The following is a 20,194-nucleotide window of genomic DNA, read 5'->3' as shown; positions in this document are numbered from 1 at the left end:
AGAAATAATTGCTCTAACCCGCGCCCTGGAATTGGCCCAGGGCAAAGTCGTGAACATTTATACGGACTCAAAATATGCCTCTGGAGTTGTACACGCACATGGAGCAATTTGGAAGGAGAGAGGACTATTGAATTCCCAGGGAAAAAATATCAAACACGCAGAAGAAATTCTGAAGTTACTGGAAGCTGTCCAGCTCCCTAAGAAAGTAGCGATTATGCATATTAAGGCACACCAGAAAGTGAGCTCAGATTTGGAAAAAGGAAATGAACTGGCGGACAGAGAGGCAAAACAAGTGGCCAGAACAAAGGTAAAAATAGAAGGGGCTTAATTCCTGATAGACAAATCTCCCTAAAAGGTAAGCCAGAATATACCAAGGAAGATCAGAAACTTATTACAGATTTAGAAGGGTCATATAATGAAGAAGGGTGGGCTCATACCCCACAGGGAAAACTAATCATTCCCTCTTGCTTATTGTGGCATTTGATACGGGAGGAGCATAGGAAAAGACATTGGGGGACAGAAGCTCTGTATAAACATTTAATAAGAGAAATTGTGGCTAGAAATTTATATACCACAGTGAGACAAGTGACTCAACAATGCGATCTTTGCCTTCAGACTAATCCTAAGAATACCCCCAAACTAGAAATGGGTCAGATTGGAAAAGGCAATGGGCCTGGACAGCAATGGCAAATTGACTTCACAGAACTTCCAAGAAAAGGGGGGTATCGATACTTACTAGTATTAACTGATACCTTTTCAGGTTGGCCAGAAGCATTCCCAACAAGAACGGCTAAAGCCCAGGAGGTAACTAAAATATTAGTGCAAGAAATAATACCACGTTTCGGGGTTCCAGCAACCATGTCCTCTGACAGAGGACCACATTTTGTCTCAAGAATAGTACAACAAATTAGCCGCCATTTGGGTATAGATTGGCAACTTCATACTCCATATCACCCCAGTCGAGTGGTCAAGTGGAAAAAATGAACCACTTAATCAAACAGCAAATTGTAAAATTGGGACAAGAAGCAAATCTAACATGGCCTCAGTCTCTCCCTTTAGCCCTTTTGCGTATACGAACAAGACCAAGGGCAAGGGAAGGACTGAGCCCCTTTGAAATATTATATGGAAGACCCTATGAAATACAGAAAGGGGTGTCTGTACAAGCTGGGGACGAAATTGTGACCTCTTACATGATAGCATTAAGTAAACAGCTCAATAAAATCAGGAAACATGTGGCTGGGACTCGAGGGAGAGGTTTAGATGGACCTGTACATAATATACAACCTGGGGATTATGTATATGTAAAGTCTCTTACAGAAAAAACCCTGGAACCACAGTGGGAAGGACCATTCCAAGTACTACTCACCTCCTTTACTGCAATCACGATCAAGGAACAGAACACTTGGATTCATCACACCAGAGTGAAAAAGTCACCCAAAACTCCATGGAAAGTCACCACAAAACCCGATGGACACTTAGTTTTTACGCGGTAATATAGGCAACCTTGGGGACAAGGAGCGTAACACGGGATGGGAACATGTTTGTTCTGGATATGTTCACGTTTTCAGCTTTTCCCTCACAAAGTACACTAAAATACCCCCTGAGCAGCAAGGAGATAACTAATGAACACTGCTGCACTTATGTTAACCAAAAGAGACAAATAGAAACAGATCTCTCTCAAATTTGGAAAAAAAAAAAACCCAACTTTTACATTTAATGTCACAAGATGACACTTCATGGGGATTCACTGAGATATGGGAAAAATTAACCTCCTGGTTGCCAAATTTGATATGGTTGAAACAATTGTTTGTCACTGTAATAATGATCATTCTCTTGTCTGTAGTCCTTTGCATAATGGTTCAATGCGGCATTTGGTGCTGTAAGAGTACAGGGGACTCTTACAGTGAATGGAAAAAGAATGAGTTGCGACGAAAACTTGAGTCCAACAAATATTTTGAGAGAATAAGGAAACAATGCATTAAAATACTAGAGTTAGATATAGTAAAAGAATTTACTATTTTCTAGAAAAGGGGGGACTGAGACGGGGAACCAAAGAAACCTTAGCCGATATAGTAGATATATGAATGTGGATAAGAATTGTTTAATAATTATCTAGCTTATAATGAAGTTAAAGAAGTTTCAATAGAGGTAGACATGGCCCAAGGGGATGAGAAGTGATGTTTAACGCTTGCATTGTTGAGGCTGGCTAGGACAGGAGATAGTCCCTGATAAGAAGCAGCAGTGGCTCCAAGAACCAGCCAAGACCGACCTTGGGATTTGGACAAATGCCAAGGGACAACTGAGTCTGCGCAGGAACAGAAGGTTAAGAGTTCACCGTGAAGAAGACATACAGCCTTCATCTTCACGACCACCAGACGACCACCATAAGGAGGCACTGCGCAAGCGCAGTTGAGAGGAGACTATGGAAATGACTTCCTAGGGCTAATTTTAATATGAAGCGGGGATAGGTAATGCCTATGTATAGGCGTATTGCGAAACTCTATGTGTATGTAACACTTGACTGTATAAATTTAAAGTGAACTGCCAAATCAGGCGCGCACGACTTTGGTGGGACTACCCCCCGTGCTGCCCAGCGCTGAATGAACATACCTACTTTACAATCTCACCGATTGTGGAGTCTGTTTTCCGCACGTCAGAGAGGTCCAGTCAGCCGAGGGGTCCAGTTCCAGTGGGCTTGCGCACCTGGGGCTTCAGTTTGTGTCCTTTTATCATCCTTGCCCCTCCTTCGGGCAGGCACCCGAACTCATCAGGCTAATGAGCAGTTTGTGAGCCTTTGGGCTTGGGGGTCATTTGTGGAGTAACTTCTCCTTCCCTGCAGACATGGCCATTGTTTGATCTTTGTATCAGAACAGGGAGCTGCACACCCTCCAGCACGCCCTCCCCCTCCTGTTGCTGATGTCTGAGCTGATGGGCTTTTCACCTTGGTTCCTTGCTGTGCAGGGTTTGACTTTAAGCAGAACTTGCCGCACTACAATGTTTGAGACATTAACTCTTTCAGTCTCTCACACCTTCAGATTGATTTCATGGATGTTCATCATGGAAAGCAGCTTTGGAGCAAGACACAGATGTGAAAGAGTGCACAGCCAGCTGTAGTTACATCACCTGTGTTCTTTCACACAAGAAAATCTGGATGTGTATATGGTATCACACAACTATTTAAGTGGGCACAGTTATTTTCTCAGAGTCCAGAATGATCCATTCTTGGCAAATACTTAGCACCATGTGTTGCTGAAACTCACAAACTGATGTTATATGCAAATCTAAGCAAGAACTATTTGTTAACCAATGGGATTTTTTTTTTTTCAGATGTTCCTGGATCACAGCTACAGGAACAGATCAAGGTGATTCCAAGGGAGAGGAGCAAGCTACTTCACCTTTGCCTTGCTTTAAATCTGCCCTAGGAGCATTCATGTCAGCAGGAGGTATTAAAAGACTGAACCAGTATTACAGAAGGCTAAAGAAAGGTAAGCAAAGTCACTCAACATAATACCACTGTTGTAACTATAGAAAGGCATATTAAAATTGGTGCAATACAAAATAGACAAATATTTCTTATAGCATCAAAATAGTAGTGTTTTCTTCTTTCAGTTTCTTAAAGCAAAATGTGTGAGGAAAGGCCATATATATATTTTTTTTTTAGACTAATTGATACAGCTGGGGAAAAATGCATTTCAGCCACACAAGCCTTTTCAGGTCTGAGATCATCCTTGAGAATCAAAAGGAGGTTCTGTGTGCCCCAAGTAATATATTTTTCCCGGAAATATCAATTGGTCAATTAAAATATTCTTCTCAAAAGTTCTCTCTCGCCTTTAATCTTATCCCATCACGATTAAAAGACAACGTGGAAGATACTGGTTTTGAAGATCCTTCCTCTTCTACCAGCAGGTGGGGCCATGCATCAACCATGAACTTCCCCATGTCCACTGTTACTGTGAAATTTGAACTAGTATTTGCAAGCATAGCCCTGTGCTCTCTGTGGTGCTTACACATTTTTAGTTATCATCATCCTGATCTTACCACTGTGAAAAAAATGCTCTGCCTTATTTTAATGCAGCTTGCAAAATCCTTCTTTTCATTAGCAATGAAGCAGGTGGTGAGAACTTTGTTTTCATATGCACACACTAATCTGGCAGTTAGAAATTTGCCTCGTACACCGAGAAATATGACCATGAGTAGCTGGTGAGGCTCTTTGGCAGGAACCTGCCCCATTTCTCATTGCAAGTCAAAAGCAACCGACTTGTAAAGTTCCTGACTGCAGGGCAGTTCTGACAACTCCAGCAGGACGAAGGCTTACGCTCAAACTGGGCTTTTTAGAATGAACCCAAGGGCTCTGGCTTGAACAGCAAATACATTTACCAAATGAGATAGTGACTCATCACTTCACTCCATAGTTTCCTTTTTCCATTTGCCTAAATCAGGAGAGATGATGACTGTTTTTTTCCCAACTGAGGCTCCAGGCTCGCTGCATTCCATTCACTCTTCTGTCCCCTACTTTACAAATGTAAATAATTTTCAGAAACACAATGCCTCTACTGGCTTTATCCAAAATTAAAGAAACAAATCCTACAGCATATTCAGTTCAAGCATGCACAAATGGTTTTCTGCTCTCTGTCAGTTTGGATCTTTGTCAGACATTGCATAAACTGGTCTTTGAAAGGAAAGAATTTCCAAATGCTGTGTCATTATCTTTGTCTAATTTGCTGATCTGTATCTGTTCTAAGAGAAAAGTGTAAAGAAAGTTTTGGTTTAGTTTGTTTGTTTGTTTTTTAAGAAATCTGTTATAGTTTCATTATGAGAAGGAAGAGCTTTGGATTTTCAGGCTCTAAACCAGCTGAAATGGTACAGCGTCAACATACACAACACTTTTAAGTTACACGGGAAGTTGCAGGAAGCTCCAAAACATCAAAACAGACAGATTATTCATATAAAGTTCTGGTCTGCCTTCTGCAATCTGACCTTCATTTCAAAGTGGGAATTTAGCATTCCAAGTTAAATCAAAAAGTATTTCTGTCAATCAATCAAAGCTTTATGCTCCAAAGTCTGCTTAAGATCAGCCTTCGCAAACGAGGTAGAAAAACAATACTATGTGAACCAACTCTAAAAGTATGCAGCTGTATGAGCTGAATCAAAGTTCACAAAACTCAGCTGGACTCAGGACACACTTCATTTTCAAAAGGAGTTGGACAAGGTGGGGCTAAGTGAGAGGAACCAGCCCTATGTAGCTCCAATTTAAAAAAGAAAGCATTTCAAGACACACACACACACACACAAAAATATTTTTTCATATCAAGTCTTTACAGCTTCACATAAACTTCAGATGTCCAGTGGAGGGCATAAAGATAACCCTGTGCTGGGTCTCCACTGTTGCAAGTGCCTTGACCCCTCCAGTGGCAGCCAATCACCCTTGCTTGCTGGGAGAAGTAACCTGGGGAAAAAGGCAGGTTGGGGCAGCGAGAGCCTCACACCAGCAACAGGAATTAAATCTGCCTTGCCATAGCTCTGACCTGTACCAAGCCTGAAACTGAAAGGTGCTAGAGACTTCCTGGAGCTCTTGTATCCCCTTTATTTTCATATCTTTTCAGATGCAATTAAAAAAAGCCCCACAATCTCAGACTAAATCTACTACTTCATTGACAAAGATAAGGGGAAGACAGGCAAAATGCAACAGTCCTAAAATTTCATTCAAAGAGCCCCAGTTCTGGTCTTGACCAATGGTTCAAGAAATTTAAATGGGTCATTGATAAAATATCAATAAAATCTGGGGAAAGATTTGACCCAAGTGTTGTAATAAATAAATGAATATTTTAATAGAATTTGAGACCACCAGCAGTTTAATTTGTTTTCAAATTAGCTTTTAATATTTAAAGAGCTCCCTATTTATAAGTAAGACTTTGATTGCATAAGACACTGGCCTGATGAACAACTCTGCCCATGTCACTGGCTTCATTGACTGCAAAGTCTGTTCAGATGCCTATGATTATTTGTGTATGAGTACCTGCAGCATTGTGCCTAAATATTGCAAATTTGATCTAATACAGCAGAATCTGGACACTGATGAGCAAATGATCAAGCTTAACAAGGCCAGGGGAAAAAAAAACATTCAGAATAAATAATTAAGTATTTAAGATTATTTAAATGTTTAGGCAGTAATATTCAAAAAAAAAAATCTAATTCTGTTGAGGGAGGTCTAATCCCTGAACCTAGGGCATTACTGAAGGTGCCTAGCCTTTTACATGAAGCTATAAATCTTTAATTCAAAAGGAGTTACGGGAACTTTTAAAAAAAAAAATCAGGAAAATACATGGCTGGATCGCAAGCTGATTCTTAAATGTTTTGGATCATGGCAGGATCACGTGTGCAGACTCTGAGATTAAGATTCCCAGTTAAATTAGCACATTTTCTTGTTTCAAATCCCCAGTCCCAAGCTATTAAACACACTATATGTAAATAGTACTCTGTCTTGAGGCAATAAACTTCAGTTTAGAAGTGATCTAGTCACTAAGGCTTGGGGCACTGTCTCATCCCAAAGCAGCAGAAAAGCCTACATTTAAACAGAACCCCCCCAAACCTGCAGCAGAATTTCAGAGTAACTCCCAGCAGCCAAAACTCCCATAAACGACTGTTACACAGTCCCAGGGCAGGCTCAGAAACTGCAAGATTAAAACCAGGACTTTTCAGCACAGTGCTGTGGCCAGGTCACAGCATGGAGTTGTGAACAGGGGCATCAAACAAGCATGAGTACAGAGACCAAGCAAGTTATAAAGCACTACTTAAAGCAATAAATGCATCAAAGCCTTGGATGACGGTTACTTCACCACAACATGCATAAATGAAGAATCAGATTTCCTTTCCACCCTCTGCCTCTCAAAATGACCTACCAGTGTTGAGGTGTCTATCCAAAGAGCCATGCTTATTCTGCAGTTACATATGATGGAGACAACCATCTCCGCAGGTAGCTTAAGAAAAAAGCCAATGTTACTGTGACGGTCTGACAAATTATAGTCAATGTCTCAAACATTCGTTGAAGAACTTTGGTGGACAAAACGGCCTCTGTGAAAACGCTGGAGTTTTGTGAACAGGACAATGTGGCCGAAGGAGAGGGCCCCCCGGAGGGTGGGATCGCGCTTCTCCAAAGCCGCAATTCCTTATCTTAAGTGACCAGGAGAAGGAGCACAGCAGCGCCTGGAGGAGGAGGCCCCACAGAGGATGGGACTGTGCTTCTATCTTAAGCGGTCATGCCAGCAGGAAAAGAGAGGCAACTTTGCAATGAACATCCCCCCCCAAAAGCTCACTGACCGATTCCAGAGAACCCCGGGAATGGGACTGCGCATGTTGAGACCATCGACTAACACACTATAAAAGACGGGAGAACGAGTCCTCGGCGCGCGCCCTCCGGACCTGGATCTCTACGCTGGCTGGACCAACGCTGGACCCAGGACTGGTGAAACCCTTTTCTTCTCTCTTTCTTTCTCTCTTTCTCTCATTCTCTCTCCTCCTCTTTTCCTTCTCTCTTTTCCACAGTCCCTACACCTCATCCTTTTAAACATAAACCGTTGACCAAGTCTGAGACTAGGAGTGGATCTAGCCGCCCCTGGGCTCCTCTTTGAGAAGGAGTCCAGAAAGCAAGGGGGTCTGCTCTGAACCTCGTGACTCAACGGGAGGGCTCTCCTTCTGATACATTTCATGTTTCTTCTTCCATTTCTTTTTCTATACTTCCCTCCTCTTCTCAAACAGCGGCTTAATGACATGTTGCAAGGTTCATATTAACAAGTTCATGTGTACTTGGACAAAGTTAGCTAGGTTGAATAAATGTTGATTGTTGTTTGAACTCCCCTGGTGTCGTTTCACCTTAATTCTGACATAGGAAATCCACAAACCTGAGTCGCTCCAACTTTGGGACGCGACAGTTACCTGACCAGTACACATTAATATCCAAATCAAGGAATTATCAAAGAGTAGTGTTTCCTTTCAAAAGCAAATACCCCATTTTCAGAATTAATCTAATGAGAAACCATGAGACTCGAGTGACTAGAGGCTGAAGAGTTCGAGGACTTAAGAAATAAGGACATGTCCTGATTTTAGATGTACTGGGATAGAGTTAATTTTCTTCCTAGTAACTGATATAGTGCTATGTTTTGGGTTCAGTATGAGAAGAATGTTGATAACACTGATGTTTTCAGTTGTTGCTAAGTAATGTTTAGACTAAGGCAAGGATTTTTTCAGCTTCTCATGTCCAGCCAGCAAGAAGGCTGGAGGGGCACAAGAAGTTGGGAGGGGACACAGCCAGGGCAGCTGACCCAAACTGGCCAACAGGGTATTCCATACCATATGACATCATGCTCAGTATATAAACTGGGGGGAGTGGGGCTGGGAGGGATTGCCACTCGGGAACTAACTGGGCATCGGTCGGCGATTGGTGAGCAATTGCATTGTGCATCACTTCTTTGGTATATTCCAATCCTTTTATTATTATTATTATTGTCATTTTATTATTGTTGTTGTTATCATTATTAGTTTCTTCCTTTCTGTTCTATTAAACTGTTCTTATCTCAACCCACGAGTTTTACCTTTCCCCCCTGCCCAATTCTCTCCCCTGTCCCACTGGGGGGGGGGGGGGGGAGTGAGTGAGCAGCTATGTGGTGCTTAGTCACCAGCTCAGGTTAAACCACAACAGGACAGTATAACCTAAAATGCCACTACACCCCCATCTGCCCCCACCTTCATTCTAATAACGATATATATAACTAGACATTACATACTTGCAAGCAATTCTTGAGTGCTTAAGGATATCACTATGTAAAACAGTTCAGGTATACTCATTATTATGCCCCACCAACCTAGAAATGCTTCTGCCAGATTTCCACTTGGTTGCCACATACAATTTTCTACATTTTCATTCTCATCTTCTTAGATTATCAGCACAGCAGAATATAAACTCTTAGGCAAAGTGCGATGGAAGCTGATAAACTGATACCACAACTTGACAAGTGATGCTGCAAACATTTCTATGGAGCCTGAGGGTGATGATACTATCTAGGACTATGGTGTCACTTTGGGAATCACAACCACATAGTACAACTTGTACCTCCTACAGGTAGAAATACTGAGAATTTAAGTATTAGATGTTGAAGCAATATAAGCCATTCTAAACTTCTGAGAAGTTAAAGACTGTCCTGGTTTCAGCTGGGATAGAGTTAATTGTCTTCCTAGTAGCTGATACAGTGCTATGTTTTTGAGTTTGGTATGAGAACAATGTTGATAACACTGATGTTTTCAGTTGTTGCTAAGTAATGTTTAGTCTAAAGTCAAGGATTTTTCAGCTTCTCATGTCTAGCCAACAAGAAGGCTAGAGGGGCACAGGAGGTTGGGGGTGGGCACAGCCAGGGCAGCTGACCCAAAGTGGCCAACGGGGTATTCCATACCTGTGGCAGTACACTTCCCCCCCCCCCCCATCCCGCCAGCAGGAGACGAAACTTCTCCAGGCAAGGAGAAGGGGAAGGAAAAAAACCCTAAACCCTAGAGGCTGCAGGTTGAAATTTGAACTGACCAATCGAGATGCGCCAGGTACACTGAGGTGACCCTCCTGGCCAATAGGATTAAATGACCACAGGTCAGATTCGACAGGGGTATAAATGGGGTCCTGCTGGAGGACATGTTGGTAGTCCTCCTCGGAGCAGGGAGTCTGCAGTCGGGGACTCCCCCTCGGGCCGGGGCACCACCTGAGGTAACACCTCAAGGGAGAGAGACCAAAGCTTTTAGGTGAGTGATACACACGTTTTGAGCCATCACTTTAAATCTTGGGGATTCTTAAGTCAGCTGTGTAGTATTAATTCCCCTTACATCATTGAGCCTGTGGTTTTATAAAATGTTACCGGACTTCTAACTTTTGCTGAAGAATAAATCTGAGTTTTAACACCTGTTGAATTTGGTTATGCATGCATCCGTAACATTTTAAATTCGCGTAGTCGGCAGGATGGTGTTAATAGAGGAATTATTACGGAAGCACGGCTGTAGCCCTTTCCCCCCAGAGATAGAATGGGCGAAGGAGAAGTGGTCCGACCCAGCAGCGGTTATGGAGAGAGTAGAACTATGCCGTGGAAGTAGTCGAGATGGCAAAGGCAGTGTGTGTTCCCTCCTGGGCGCCTGCTTGATTCAAGCACAAAACCAAAAGAGTGATTCTGCTCAAAGGCAAGGGGAAATAGATTGTCTGAAGGTGGAATTGGAGGAAAGGGACATGCGACCCCTTATTAAAAAAGAAAGGCACACAGGTCCGCACGGTGGGAGCCCCCGAACCACTATTCGCACAACCCCTTGGTTGGGACCCGAACTCAGCGAGTTACAAGCTAAGTTTTCGCACAAGCCGGGCAAAACTGAAACTGAGTATTTGTGGAGAGTTTCTCTAATGGGGGGGGGGGTGTCGGATACTGTTGAGTGATTGTAAGAGACTGAATTGTTATCCTGAACCATTTGCCTCAAAGATTGTTAGGTGTGAGGGACTGGGCCGTCATCTCAAGGAACTGTGAACTGCTTATCTTGAGCCCTTTGTCTCTAAGATGGCCTGTTTAAGCAGGAGACTCCTCTGTCCATAAGGACGATTACCAGGCCATTGAGGCATCCAGGGGAGGAAACGGGGCTGGAGCTGATCTGGTGTTGATCACGCGAAGGTCCTGTGATAGACGAAACCTGCAGTGCGTGACATCATCAAAATATGCCCTATAAAAACCCATAGAGACAAGCTGTGGGGGCCGCCTTCACCACCAAAGAACTGAAGATTGAGGACCAACGGGACGCCGCTGGATCCGTGGTGGTGACCGTCCTTGCAACTCCCACCACCGACTGCTTGCCTGAGGACCAACGGGACGCCGCTGGATCCGTGGTGGTGACCGTCCTTGCAACTCCCACCACCGACTGCTTGCCTGAGGACCAACGGGACGCCGCTGGATCCGTGGTGGTGACCGTCCTTGCAACTCCCACCACCGACTGCTTGCCTGAGGACCAACGGGACACTGCTGGATCCGTAGTGGTGACTATCCTAGCAATCCTATCCCGACTGCTTGCTTAATTTCTACCTTTTCTTCCATTCTATCCTATCGCCACCATTTTCCACTTTTGATACTTTTGATAATAAAAGCTCTTTTGACTATATGGCATTTGACCTCGTTTGTGTCTTAATCTCGCTCTTGGGATCATATCGAAACCTTCCCCAACATTGGATCGGGACAGTGATGATGAAGCGAGAGGTTACTGGGGACTGGGAGTGTTTCTGAGTGATGGACCAGCAGGTGATCAGTCGATAACGTCCCGAGTAGCCTACTGGGCTGGGGGTGTGGACCACAAGGAGAGAGGAGAATCTGTTACTATCCAGGTAAAGGGACTGTCGGAGTTAATGGAGGGAGTGCAAAAAACCACCTGTGTTCAGGCCATGTATGATAGAGGGCAGCAAGGGATACTTATGACTGCCCCGGTGGAACCCCGCCACCTTAGAACCTTTATTAGAGACCTGCTGGATGTTTTAAAGATACATGTCCAGTCCCTCAGTGAAAGAATCCTGGGGGGCATTGAGTGCAACCAGCAGAACCCCCAGAGGCTGCCCGCACATGTATTTAACTAACTGGCAACAAAAGGGTGAGCTATTTATGGCTCAGTGTGCCCATGATACTTCAGGCCATCAGGGAAGAGATGCAACATATAGATGGGCTCGCGATCGAGGGGTGGACTTGACCATGGACACTATTGCACAGGCTATCCATGAATGTGAAACATGTGCTGCAATTAAGCAAGCCAAGTGGTTAAAGCCCCTGTGGTACGGAGGGCGATGGCTGAAATATAAATATGGGGAAGCCTGGCAGATTGACTATATCACACTCCCACAAACTTGCCAAGGCAAGTGCCATGTGCTTACAATGGGGGAAGCAACCACCGGATGGCTGGAAACATATCCTGCGCCCCATGCAACCTCCCAGAACACTATCCTGGGCCTTGAAAAGCAGGTCTTGTGGCGACACAGCACCCCAGAAAGAATCGAGTCAGACAACGGGACTCACTTCCAAAACAACCTCATAGACACCTGGGCCAAAGAACATGGCATTGAGTGGGTATATCACATCCCCTGTCATGCACCAGCCTCTGGGAAAATCAAACAATACAATGGACTGTTAAAGACTACATTGAGAGCAATGGGGGGGTGGGACCTTCAAATATTGGGATACACATTTAGCAAAAGCCACCTGGTTAGTCAACACCAGAGGATCTGCCAATCGGAGTGGCCCTGCCCAGTCAGAATTTTTACATACTGTAGAAGGGGATAAAGTCCCTGTAGTGCACATGAAACATATGTTAGGGAAGACAGTCTGGGTTACTCCTGCCTCAGGCAAATGTAAACCCATTCTTGAGATTGCTTTTGCTCAAGGACCTGGGTGCACTTGGTGGGTGATGCGAAAGGATGGGGAAGTCCGATGTGTGCTTGAAGGGGATTTAATTTTAGGTGAGAATAGCCAGAATTAAACTGCATGATATTAGTTGCTATATAACCCTGCTACTGTATGTTATCATTACTATAATTGTTATATGCTATATCCATAGTACTATAGTAAGAATCACTTCGATCAAGCAAGAAAGAACTGTGATAAAACTGAGCAAAGCACAGTAGTGATGGAACCAGAACTGACTCCAGCATGCAATAATCCAACAGTACACACCATCCTCCTGCTGTGTCAAATGTCACCTGCTCGCCACACCGCACTGAAGCCTGATCCTGCTCTGCCGACTGAGAGGACTTTACACCCTCCCTCCTGCCCAGAAAGACTGGTATGACAGATGGAGCCCAGAGTCGGAAACTAAATGAACTCAACGCACTTTTTATGAACCTGACCCATAAACTAAAGGAATGATATCTCTGTGTGTGTATACATATGCATATATATCTTTCTCTATATACCTCAAAGGACGGAAAAGGTGATGATGATTGACCAGGATGTAACTGAAGGTATGGGAACTGAGCATGACATCAGTGGTGTAGAATAAGGGGTGTTCTATTAAACTGTTCTTATCTCAACCCATGAGTTTTACCCCCCACCACCACCAATTCCCTCCCCCATCCCACTGGGTTGGGGGGGAAAGTGAGTGAGCAGCTGCGTGGCGCTTAGTTGCTGGCTGGGGTTAAACCACGACAAAGACCAATGTAAAATCTATCCTAAGATGGACTTGGCTTGTTGGTATGTAAAACCCAAATATTTGAATGTCAGTAGGTAAAGCAGACAAATCACTTTGAGGAAGGTTTGGTTTTGCTTTGGGGTTTTTTTGTTTGTTTGTTTGGGTTTTTTTTTAATTTAAAGCTTTTCCAATTCTTAAGACTCTTCCTTCTATTAACAGAAGAGTTCTGATCAAATTCTGAGTTCTGTCCAACATACTGTTGCAAATGTAGGTTAGAAAGCAACTTATATTTAAACAAAGGAAATATCTTCCTTTGTTTAAACAAGTGCTATTTTTTCTACTGCATGCCCTATCCCAAAACAAAGTTAAATCTGAATTTCTCTATTATCATTCTATTGTTCATTTAAAAATGCCTGCTCTTACTTTTAATGCTATATGTAAACCTCCATGACAAAGTATATATTTTTTGCTGTTAGCAAGAGATTTATGATAGGAACATACTGTTTATTTGGAATTCATATTGACAAATTCACCAAGAATTTTGTCAATAGTGAGTTTGATGAACCACAGAGGGAAACACTTCCATCAGCTTCTTAGAAACCTAAAATAAATGCTACCCTTCTCATTCTCCATTTAAGTCTTTACAGTTGTGAATTACAAGCATACTTTCCAACCTGTGAGATGTACCTCACAGTAAGGCACCACAGAGACCAGTAGCTGAGACAAAGCACGTGAAATTACAAAGCGTATGAGCTAAATATTATGAAGTAGAAACAATTCTTAATTGACTGAAATGAGGCATGCACTAAAAAAAGCTGACCAGCATGTATTATATATGTAAATGTATGGTCATGCAAGTCTATGAAACAAAAATACCTGAAATACCTGTGTCCCTGTGGGGGACACACAAGTCTTCTGAGAACAGTACTAACCTTGTTGCTCACTCTCTGCTTCAACTTTTGCAGGACTTGGTGCTACAGGAAGGGGTCGAAGAGGACGAGGCTTCGGAGTTGGGGGAGTTATTTTTTTTCTTCCAATGTACTCTACATAAGTTCCTGGGAAATCCCCCTTCTCCCCTGTGGTTTCATTAAAGCCATTTAACCAACAAATTTCCTCAGGCTTTGGTTCTTCCCCTTCACTGAATCCAAGTGCTAGTAAGGTACCTTTATTCACAGTTAATATATCTCCTAAGTGCAAGTCAATGTCTTCTTCTCGCTCTTTTTTGTAGTCATATAAAGCTCTGTATTGATATCCTTCAGCACTCATCTTGGCAAACGATTTAATGTTCAAAAGTGTTATTAAACAGTATCAAAATGCAGTTGTCCAGTTATATTTTTATGTACAGATAGATTCAAGATGTATTAAATAGGATAATAAAAATGTCAATAGCAACGTCTAAGTAATAAAATCCACCAGAGAATCAAAAAGCACCAGGATCTGTCATTTCACTGCTGATGTTTTCAATGATTTATTTATTCTGAGTCAACAATTGTTGCAGAAGAATGTGTTCTGCTTCTATGTCTAGCAATATTCTTCCAATTATTTCCTTTTCTGAGCTTGCTAGCACTTCTGGGTCTCCATACTCAAGTCCAGCTGATTCTTATAGCCGGTCACACCTTCTTCAGATATACTTGCCATAGATTGCCCACATACCTTAAATATTCTGCCACAGAACTCTGCACCCATGCTCTTCCTGGAAAGAGAAGAGAAAACCAGTGTAGTTTCAAATTCTCTTGATGCTTGTGAACTTGGGATTCCACTTATGACTTAAGCTTTCTGCAACCCTGGCAAAGGTCATGTGTCCCACAAGAGCCCTAAATAACAATAAAAAAGCGACCTCACCAAAAAAAAACCCAAAAACCTGTCAACTAATGCTTGTGTTTTTATAAAGGATATATGTCTAATTACTTGAACTGAATTTGCATCCCTGCAGTATGAGACATGCCACTATACATTCCCTGCTTCCTTCTCTATGGCTTATGGCTACTGGTCTCTGAGAGTGAGAGGGCTAAGCCCTCAAGGTATCCCTGTAGTGCAGTACCTCACCTAGCTGCAAGATTTTACATGTTATCTCCCTGAAGACACACAGCCACAACCCTTCCCCACAAGAGGTCTGCCAGGACAGAGGAGGAGCTCACTCATTAGTGCTGACACTCACCACTGGGGTATTCGATCTCCTGCTGTTTATGCAGAGGGTGAGGATGGGCAACAACCTCCAGCCCAAAACCTATATGCCCAAAACCTATTGGAGGGAGAGGTCTTTTCACAATCTGCAGGAGAACAAAAAAGTCCAAAATGCTTTTACTTGATAGGTACCATATTTCTGTTTTCTTCAAGAGAGGCTTCCCCACTCCCCCAACTTCCAGGTGTTTTTTAATGTGTTTATGGTATAATATTAGAAAAACAATCAGTAACTGAAACAAGCATATTCGGACCACCTAAGCATCACTAGCAGGAGAAAAGTATCAGGGTATACGATTAAATTATGCTAAAGGCAAGAGACTACAGGCCTAAATATTTGACTCAAGGTTGCCTGACCACAAAGTAAAAAGGAAAAATATGATTTAAAAAAAGTTTTAAATAATATCAATTTAGGGAACAGTAGCTTAAAGACATACAGAACAGTGAAAGTTTTCCAAACATTATTTCAACCGTTACTCATTTTCATCTACTTAAAGACAAGCACAATCACAATTTGAAATGCTACACTGGAAACCAAAAAGTGCTAACTACTCAGAGTTGCATTGAAACTCCTAAACAACAGCTAAACAAAAGACCTGAGGGGCTATGTAATACCAGTAGGTAAAATATTGACTGCATACTTAGTGCCATAGAAAGCTGAATTTTTTGAGCAACACTCCCATTTACATTGTAAAAGGACACCAGTAGACAGTGCTGGAATAAGAAACTTCTGACAGCTCTTTTCCACACCATTTTATCCAACGTCTCAATCATCAAGTCCTTGGAACATGACTAACTGAAAAGCTAAAAAGTGTTTATAAGAATGCATATGGGCTTACTTTTCCAGTGGATGGCCCTGATCCCTAATTTATATGTGGCTCCTCTTCAGTCCATCAGGTCTAAATATAATTCCCTGCAGCTTATTGCACAACATCTCTTGTAACAACACAGAAGAAAATCTTGCAAGTTCTTGAAGAACTTCCTTATCATCCACTGCAACTAGTTTTTCTGTAGGAAAGAATTATCTGAGCCTGAATTAGACTTCTCATTTAAAAAAAGCCTACACACAAGTATTTATTTTAATAACTTTCAAATCCATCCACATGGATTAGGCATCCACCTCCCACCAAAATTTTAATGAGAAATTTCTGCAGCCGCTTCTGAAAACCCAAACTATGCTGTTTAGCTCACACTACCAAACATCTTTGCAATTAACATGAAGAGAGTTTCACCGATATTTTATTTTGCCTTTTCTACCAGAAGAAAGCACACAGACAAGAACTGGAGGGTGAAAGAAAAAAAAAAGGGGGGGGGGGGGAGGACAGGACAAAAAACTAAAGCACAAGTATCAATTAAATTGCACAGAAGCCTTTTCAAGCATGGGTTCCTCCCATTTCACACAGCAAGAGAACAAAATGCACTTACACACCTTAGATCTAAATGTTGGAGCTAATCTAAATGTTTCTAATCAAAACCAACTATGCACAGCAAAACCTGATAGAAAAATACCACTTCAACTACATTCAATATTCCAAAATGTATTGGGCTTGTGTGGCAAGGTTTTGGTAGCGGCGGGGGGGGGGGTTACAGGGGTGGCTTCTGTGAGAAGCTGCTGGAAGCTTCTCCTGTGTCCGACAGAGCCAATACCAGCCGGCTCTAAGATGGACCTGCTGCCAGCCGAGGCCGAGCCAATCAGCGATAGTGGAAGCACCTCTGTGATAACACATTTAAGAAGAAAAAAAAGTTGCAGGGCACACAGAAACAGCAGCCGGAGAGAGGAGTGAGAACATGTGAGAGAAACAACCCTGCAGACACCAAGGTCAGTGAAGAAGGAGGGGGAGGAGATGCTCCAGGCGCCGGAGCAGAGATTCCCCTGCAGCCCATGGAGGTCCACAGTGGATCAGATATCCACCTGCAGCCTGTGGAGGACCCCACGCCGGAGCAGGGTGGTGAGCAGTTGCTCTGTGCATCACTAGTTTTGTATATTCTTTTATTAGTACTGTTGTTGTTGTTGTAACTTCTCTTTTTGTGTTGTCCCAGTAAATTGTCCTTATCTCAACCCTTGAGGTTCTGGGTTTTTTTTTCTTTTCTCCCCTCTAATTCTCCTCCCCATTCCACCGGAGGGGGGCAGGAGGAGTGAGCGAGCAGCTGCGTGGTCCTTTGTTACTGGCTGGGCTGAAACCACGACAGTCCTTTTTTGGTGCCCAACATGGGGCACGAAGGGTTGAGATAACGACAGATCTGGCCAGAGCATGTTGAAACAAATTTGTCAACGCATTTCTTACATTAGATAAATAGATGTTAGTCACAATGTTGGTTCATTTGTTCACATGGTGGCGTTTTGTAAATTCTTATATGCTCTATGTATTGCCTGTAGTTACGTTTCTCACCTCTGGGAGAGGGATTGGGATTATCATTTTGCTGTACTGGGCAATGTCGACTTGTGAAATGATTACATCACTGGTCATGAGGTTAAGCTGGTATCTGTATGCAGCAGTGATATCATTTCCATACTTCGGGCGCCTTCTATTGGATTTTATTGGTAATTACACCCAATCCATGGGGAAGTCGGAGGGGATACTTCCCCCCATCCGTTCGTCTCCCTTCTCTCCTTCCGACTAATTACAACAGCTTTTGAGAATTATGAATATCCTTGGGATGTGCAAGCCAGTGTGCTGTTAGTGCTATGTCTACTGAATATGTTTCAGGTCTTGTTTAGGGCTACAAAAAGGTTCTTTAAGAATACCACACAGAGATCTGCCCCAAAGCTGGATATTCATGGGTGGCATGGCATGTGGGAGGATATGGGCAGGTATCTAGAGAACTTCTCACCTCCAGTGTCTTGGAAGTTCACTCCCAAACAACTACAGAACCCTCATGAAGTGGTAGAATATTTGAAAGGAAAATGCTGTGGCTATTCTAGAGATGCACAACTCACTGCACTGTGCTGGGCCCTGGCCAGTATCTACCAAACACTGCTTGATATTAGGCAGCACCCTCAGGGGGAAGGGAGGGAAAAAAGGGCAATAGGCACTGTGGCTACCCCAACCCCAACAACAGGCACCACCGTGGCTACCCCAACCCCGGTGACAAGTACTGCAGCTAAACCAGAGAACCAACCTGTGCCAGTATCAGTTGCCCCTGTACAGAAAAAGAAACACACAAAGAAATCGGTTCGCTCAGTGAGAGATAAAAGTGAACCAGGGTCATCAGGAGAACAGGAGGAAGAGGCAGAACCTGAAATAATCACTCGACCTCTATCCCTGAGTGAGTTGTGTGACATGCGAAAAGATTTTGGCCACCACCCAGGTGAGCACATTGTTACCTGTCTGCTCTGATGCTGGGATAATGGGGCTAGTAGTGTGGAAGTAGAGCGTAAGGAAGCCAAGCAGTTGGGATCTCTGTCTAGGGAAGGGGGCATTGACAAGGTGATTGGGAGAAAAACACAAGTCCTCAGCCTCTGGAGGTGACTTCTGTTAGGTGTGAAGGAAAAATACTGTGGTGGGTTGACCCTGGCTGGAGGCCAGGTGCCCACCAAAGACATTCTATCACTCCCCCTCCTCAGCTGGACAGGGGAGAGAAAATATAACAAAGGGCTTGTGGGTCAAGATAAGGACAGGAGAGATCACTCACTAATTACTGTCACGGGCAAAACAGACTCAGTTTGGGGAAAATTAACTCAATTTATTACCAAGCAACCAGAGTAGGGTAATGAGAAATAAAACCAAATCTCAGAACACCTTCCCTCCACCCCTCCCTTCTTCCCAGGCACAGCTTCACTCCTGGATTCTCTACCAACCCTAACCCCCCCCACCCCGAGCAGCACAGGGGGACAGGGATGGGGTTTACGGTCAGTTCGTCACATCGTATTTTCTGCCGCTTCATCCTTCTCAGGGGCAGGACTCATCACACTCTTCCCCTGCTCCAGCGTGGGGTCCCACCCACGGGAGACAGTCCTCCACGAACTTCTCCAACATGGGTCCTTCCCACGGGCTACAGTTCTTCACGAACTGCTCCAGCATGGGTCCTTTCCACGGTGTGCAGTCCTTCAGGAGCACACTGCTCCAGCATGGGTCCCCCATGGGGTCACAAGTCCTGCCAGAAAACCCGCTCCAGCGCGGGCTTCCCATGGGGTCACAGCCTCCTTCGGGAACCCACCTGCTCCGGCGTGGGGTCCTCCATGGGCTGCAGGTGGATATCTGCTCCACAGTGGACCTCCCTGGACTGCAGGGGGACAGCCTGCCTCACCATAGTCTTCACCACGGGCTGCAGGGGAATCTCTGCTCCGGCGCCTGGAGCACCTCCTCCCCCTCCTTCTTCACTGGCCTTGGTGTCTGCAGGGTTGTTTCTCTCACATGTTCTCACTCCTCTCTCCAGCTGCTGTTTCTGTGTCCCAGCAACCTTTTTTCCTTCTTAAAAATGTTATCACAGAGGCGTTACCACTGTCACTGATTGGCTTGGCCTTGGCCAGCAGCGGGTCCATCTTAGAGCTGGCTGGTATTGGCTCTGTCGGACAGAGGGGAAGCTTCCAGCAGCTTCTTAGAGAAGCCACCCCTGTAACCCCCCCTGCTACCAAAACCTTACCACACAAAGCCAATACATATACCCCTTCAAGGATGAAGTTATATGTCACCAAGGCAAGTGGACCACCATGGAGAGTGGTATCCACTACCTAAGGGAATTAGCCATGCTGGAGGTGATTTATGATGATCCAGAAAATGGGAAGTCACCCACAGATCCAGATGAAGTCCAATGCACACAACCCATGTGTCCTGCTTTCAGCTGGGATAGAGTTAACTGTCTTCCTAGTAGCTGGTACAGTGCTATGTTTTGAGTTCAG

The 20,194-nt window shown here is 43.9% G+C and overlaps 1 protein-coding gene and 1 long non-coding RNA gene across 5 annotated transcripts in view; one reads left to right on the top strand and one right to left on the bottom strand.

The window, feature by feature from the left end:
* The window catches only part of LOC138683278 (uncharacterized), a 260,146-nt gene that overhangs the window by 161,664 nt on the left and 78,288 nt on the right, over positions 1-20,194 (top strand). The window lies entirely within an intron of this gene.
* LOC138681753 (phosphatidylinositol 3-kinase regulatory subunit alpha-like) overlaps positions 1-20,194 on the bottom strand; it is a 106,860-nt gene that overhangs the window by 74,275 nt on the left and 12,391 nt on the right. For 2 of the 4 annotated variants that reach the window (XM_069774849.1, XM_069774851.1), the window contains 2 exons: positions 15,332-15,443; positions 14,106-14,866 (listed from right to left, as the gene is read on the bottom strand). In XM_069774849.1, coding sequence (XP_069630950.1) covers positions 14,106-14,439 — 334 coding nt within the window. In that variant the 5' untranslated portion in view covers positions 14,440-14,866; positions 15,332-15,443. The remainder of the gene's footprint in view (positions 1-14,105; positions 14,867-15,331; positions 15,444-20,194) is intronic. The other 2 variants (XM_069774850.1, XM_069774853.1) reach the window with 1 other exon arrangement.

Source organism: Haliaeetus albicilla, chromosome W (genome assembly GCF_947461875.1).
Source record: "Haliaeetus albicilla chromosome W, bHalAlb1.1, whole genome shotgun sequence".
In the NCBI taxonomy this organism is placed as follows: Eukaryota; Metazoa; Chordata; class Aves; order Accipitriformes; family Accipitridae; genus Haliaeetus; species Haliaeetus albicilla.
This window is presented reverse-complemented; position numbering and strand designations above follow the sequence as displayed.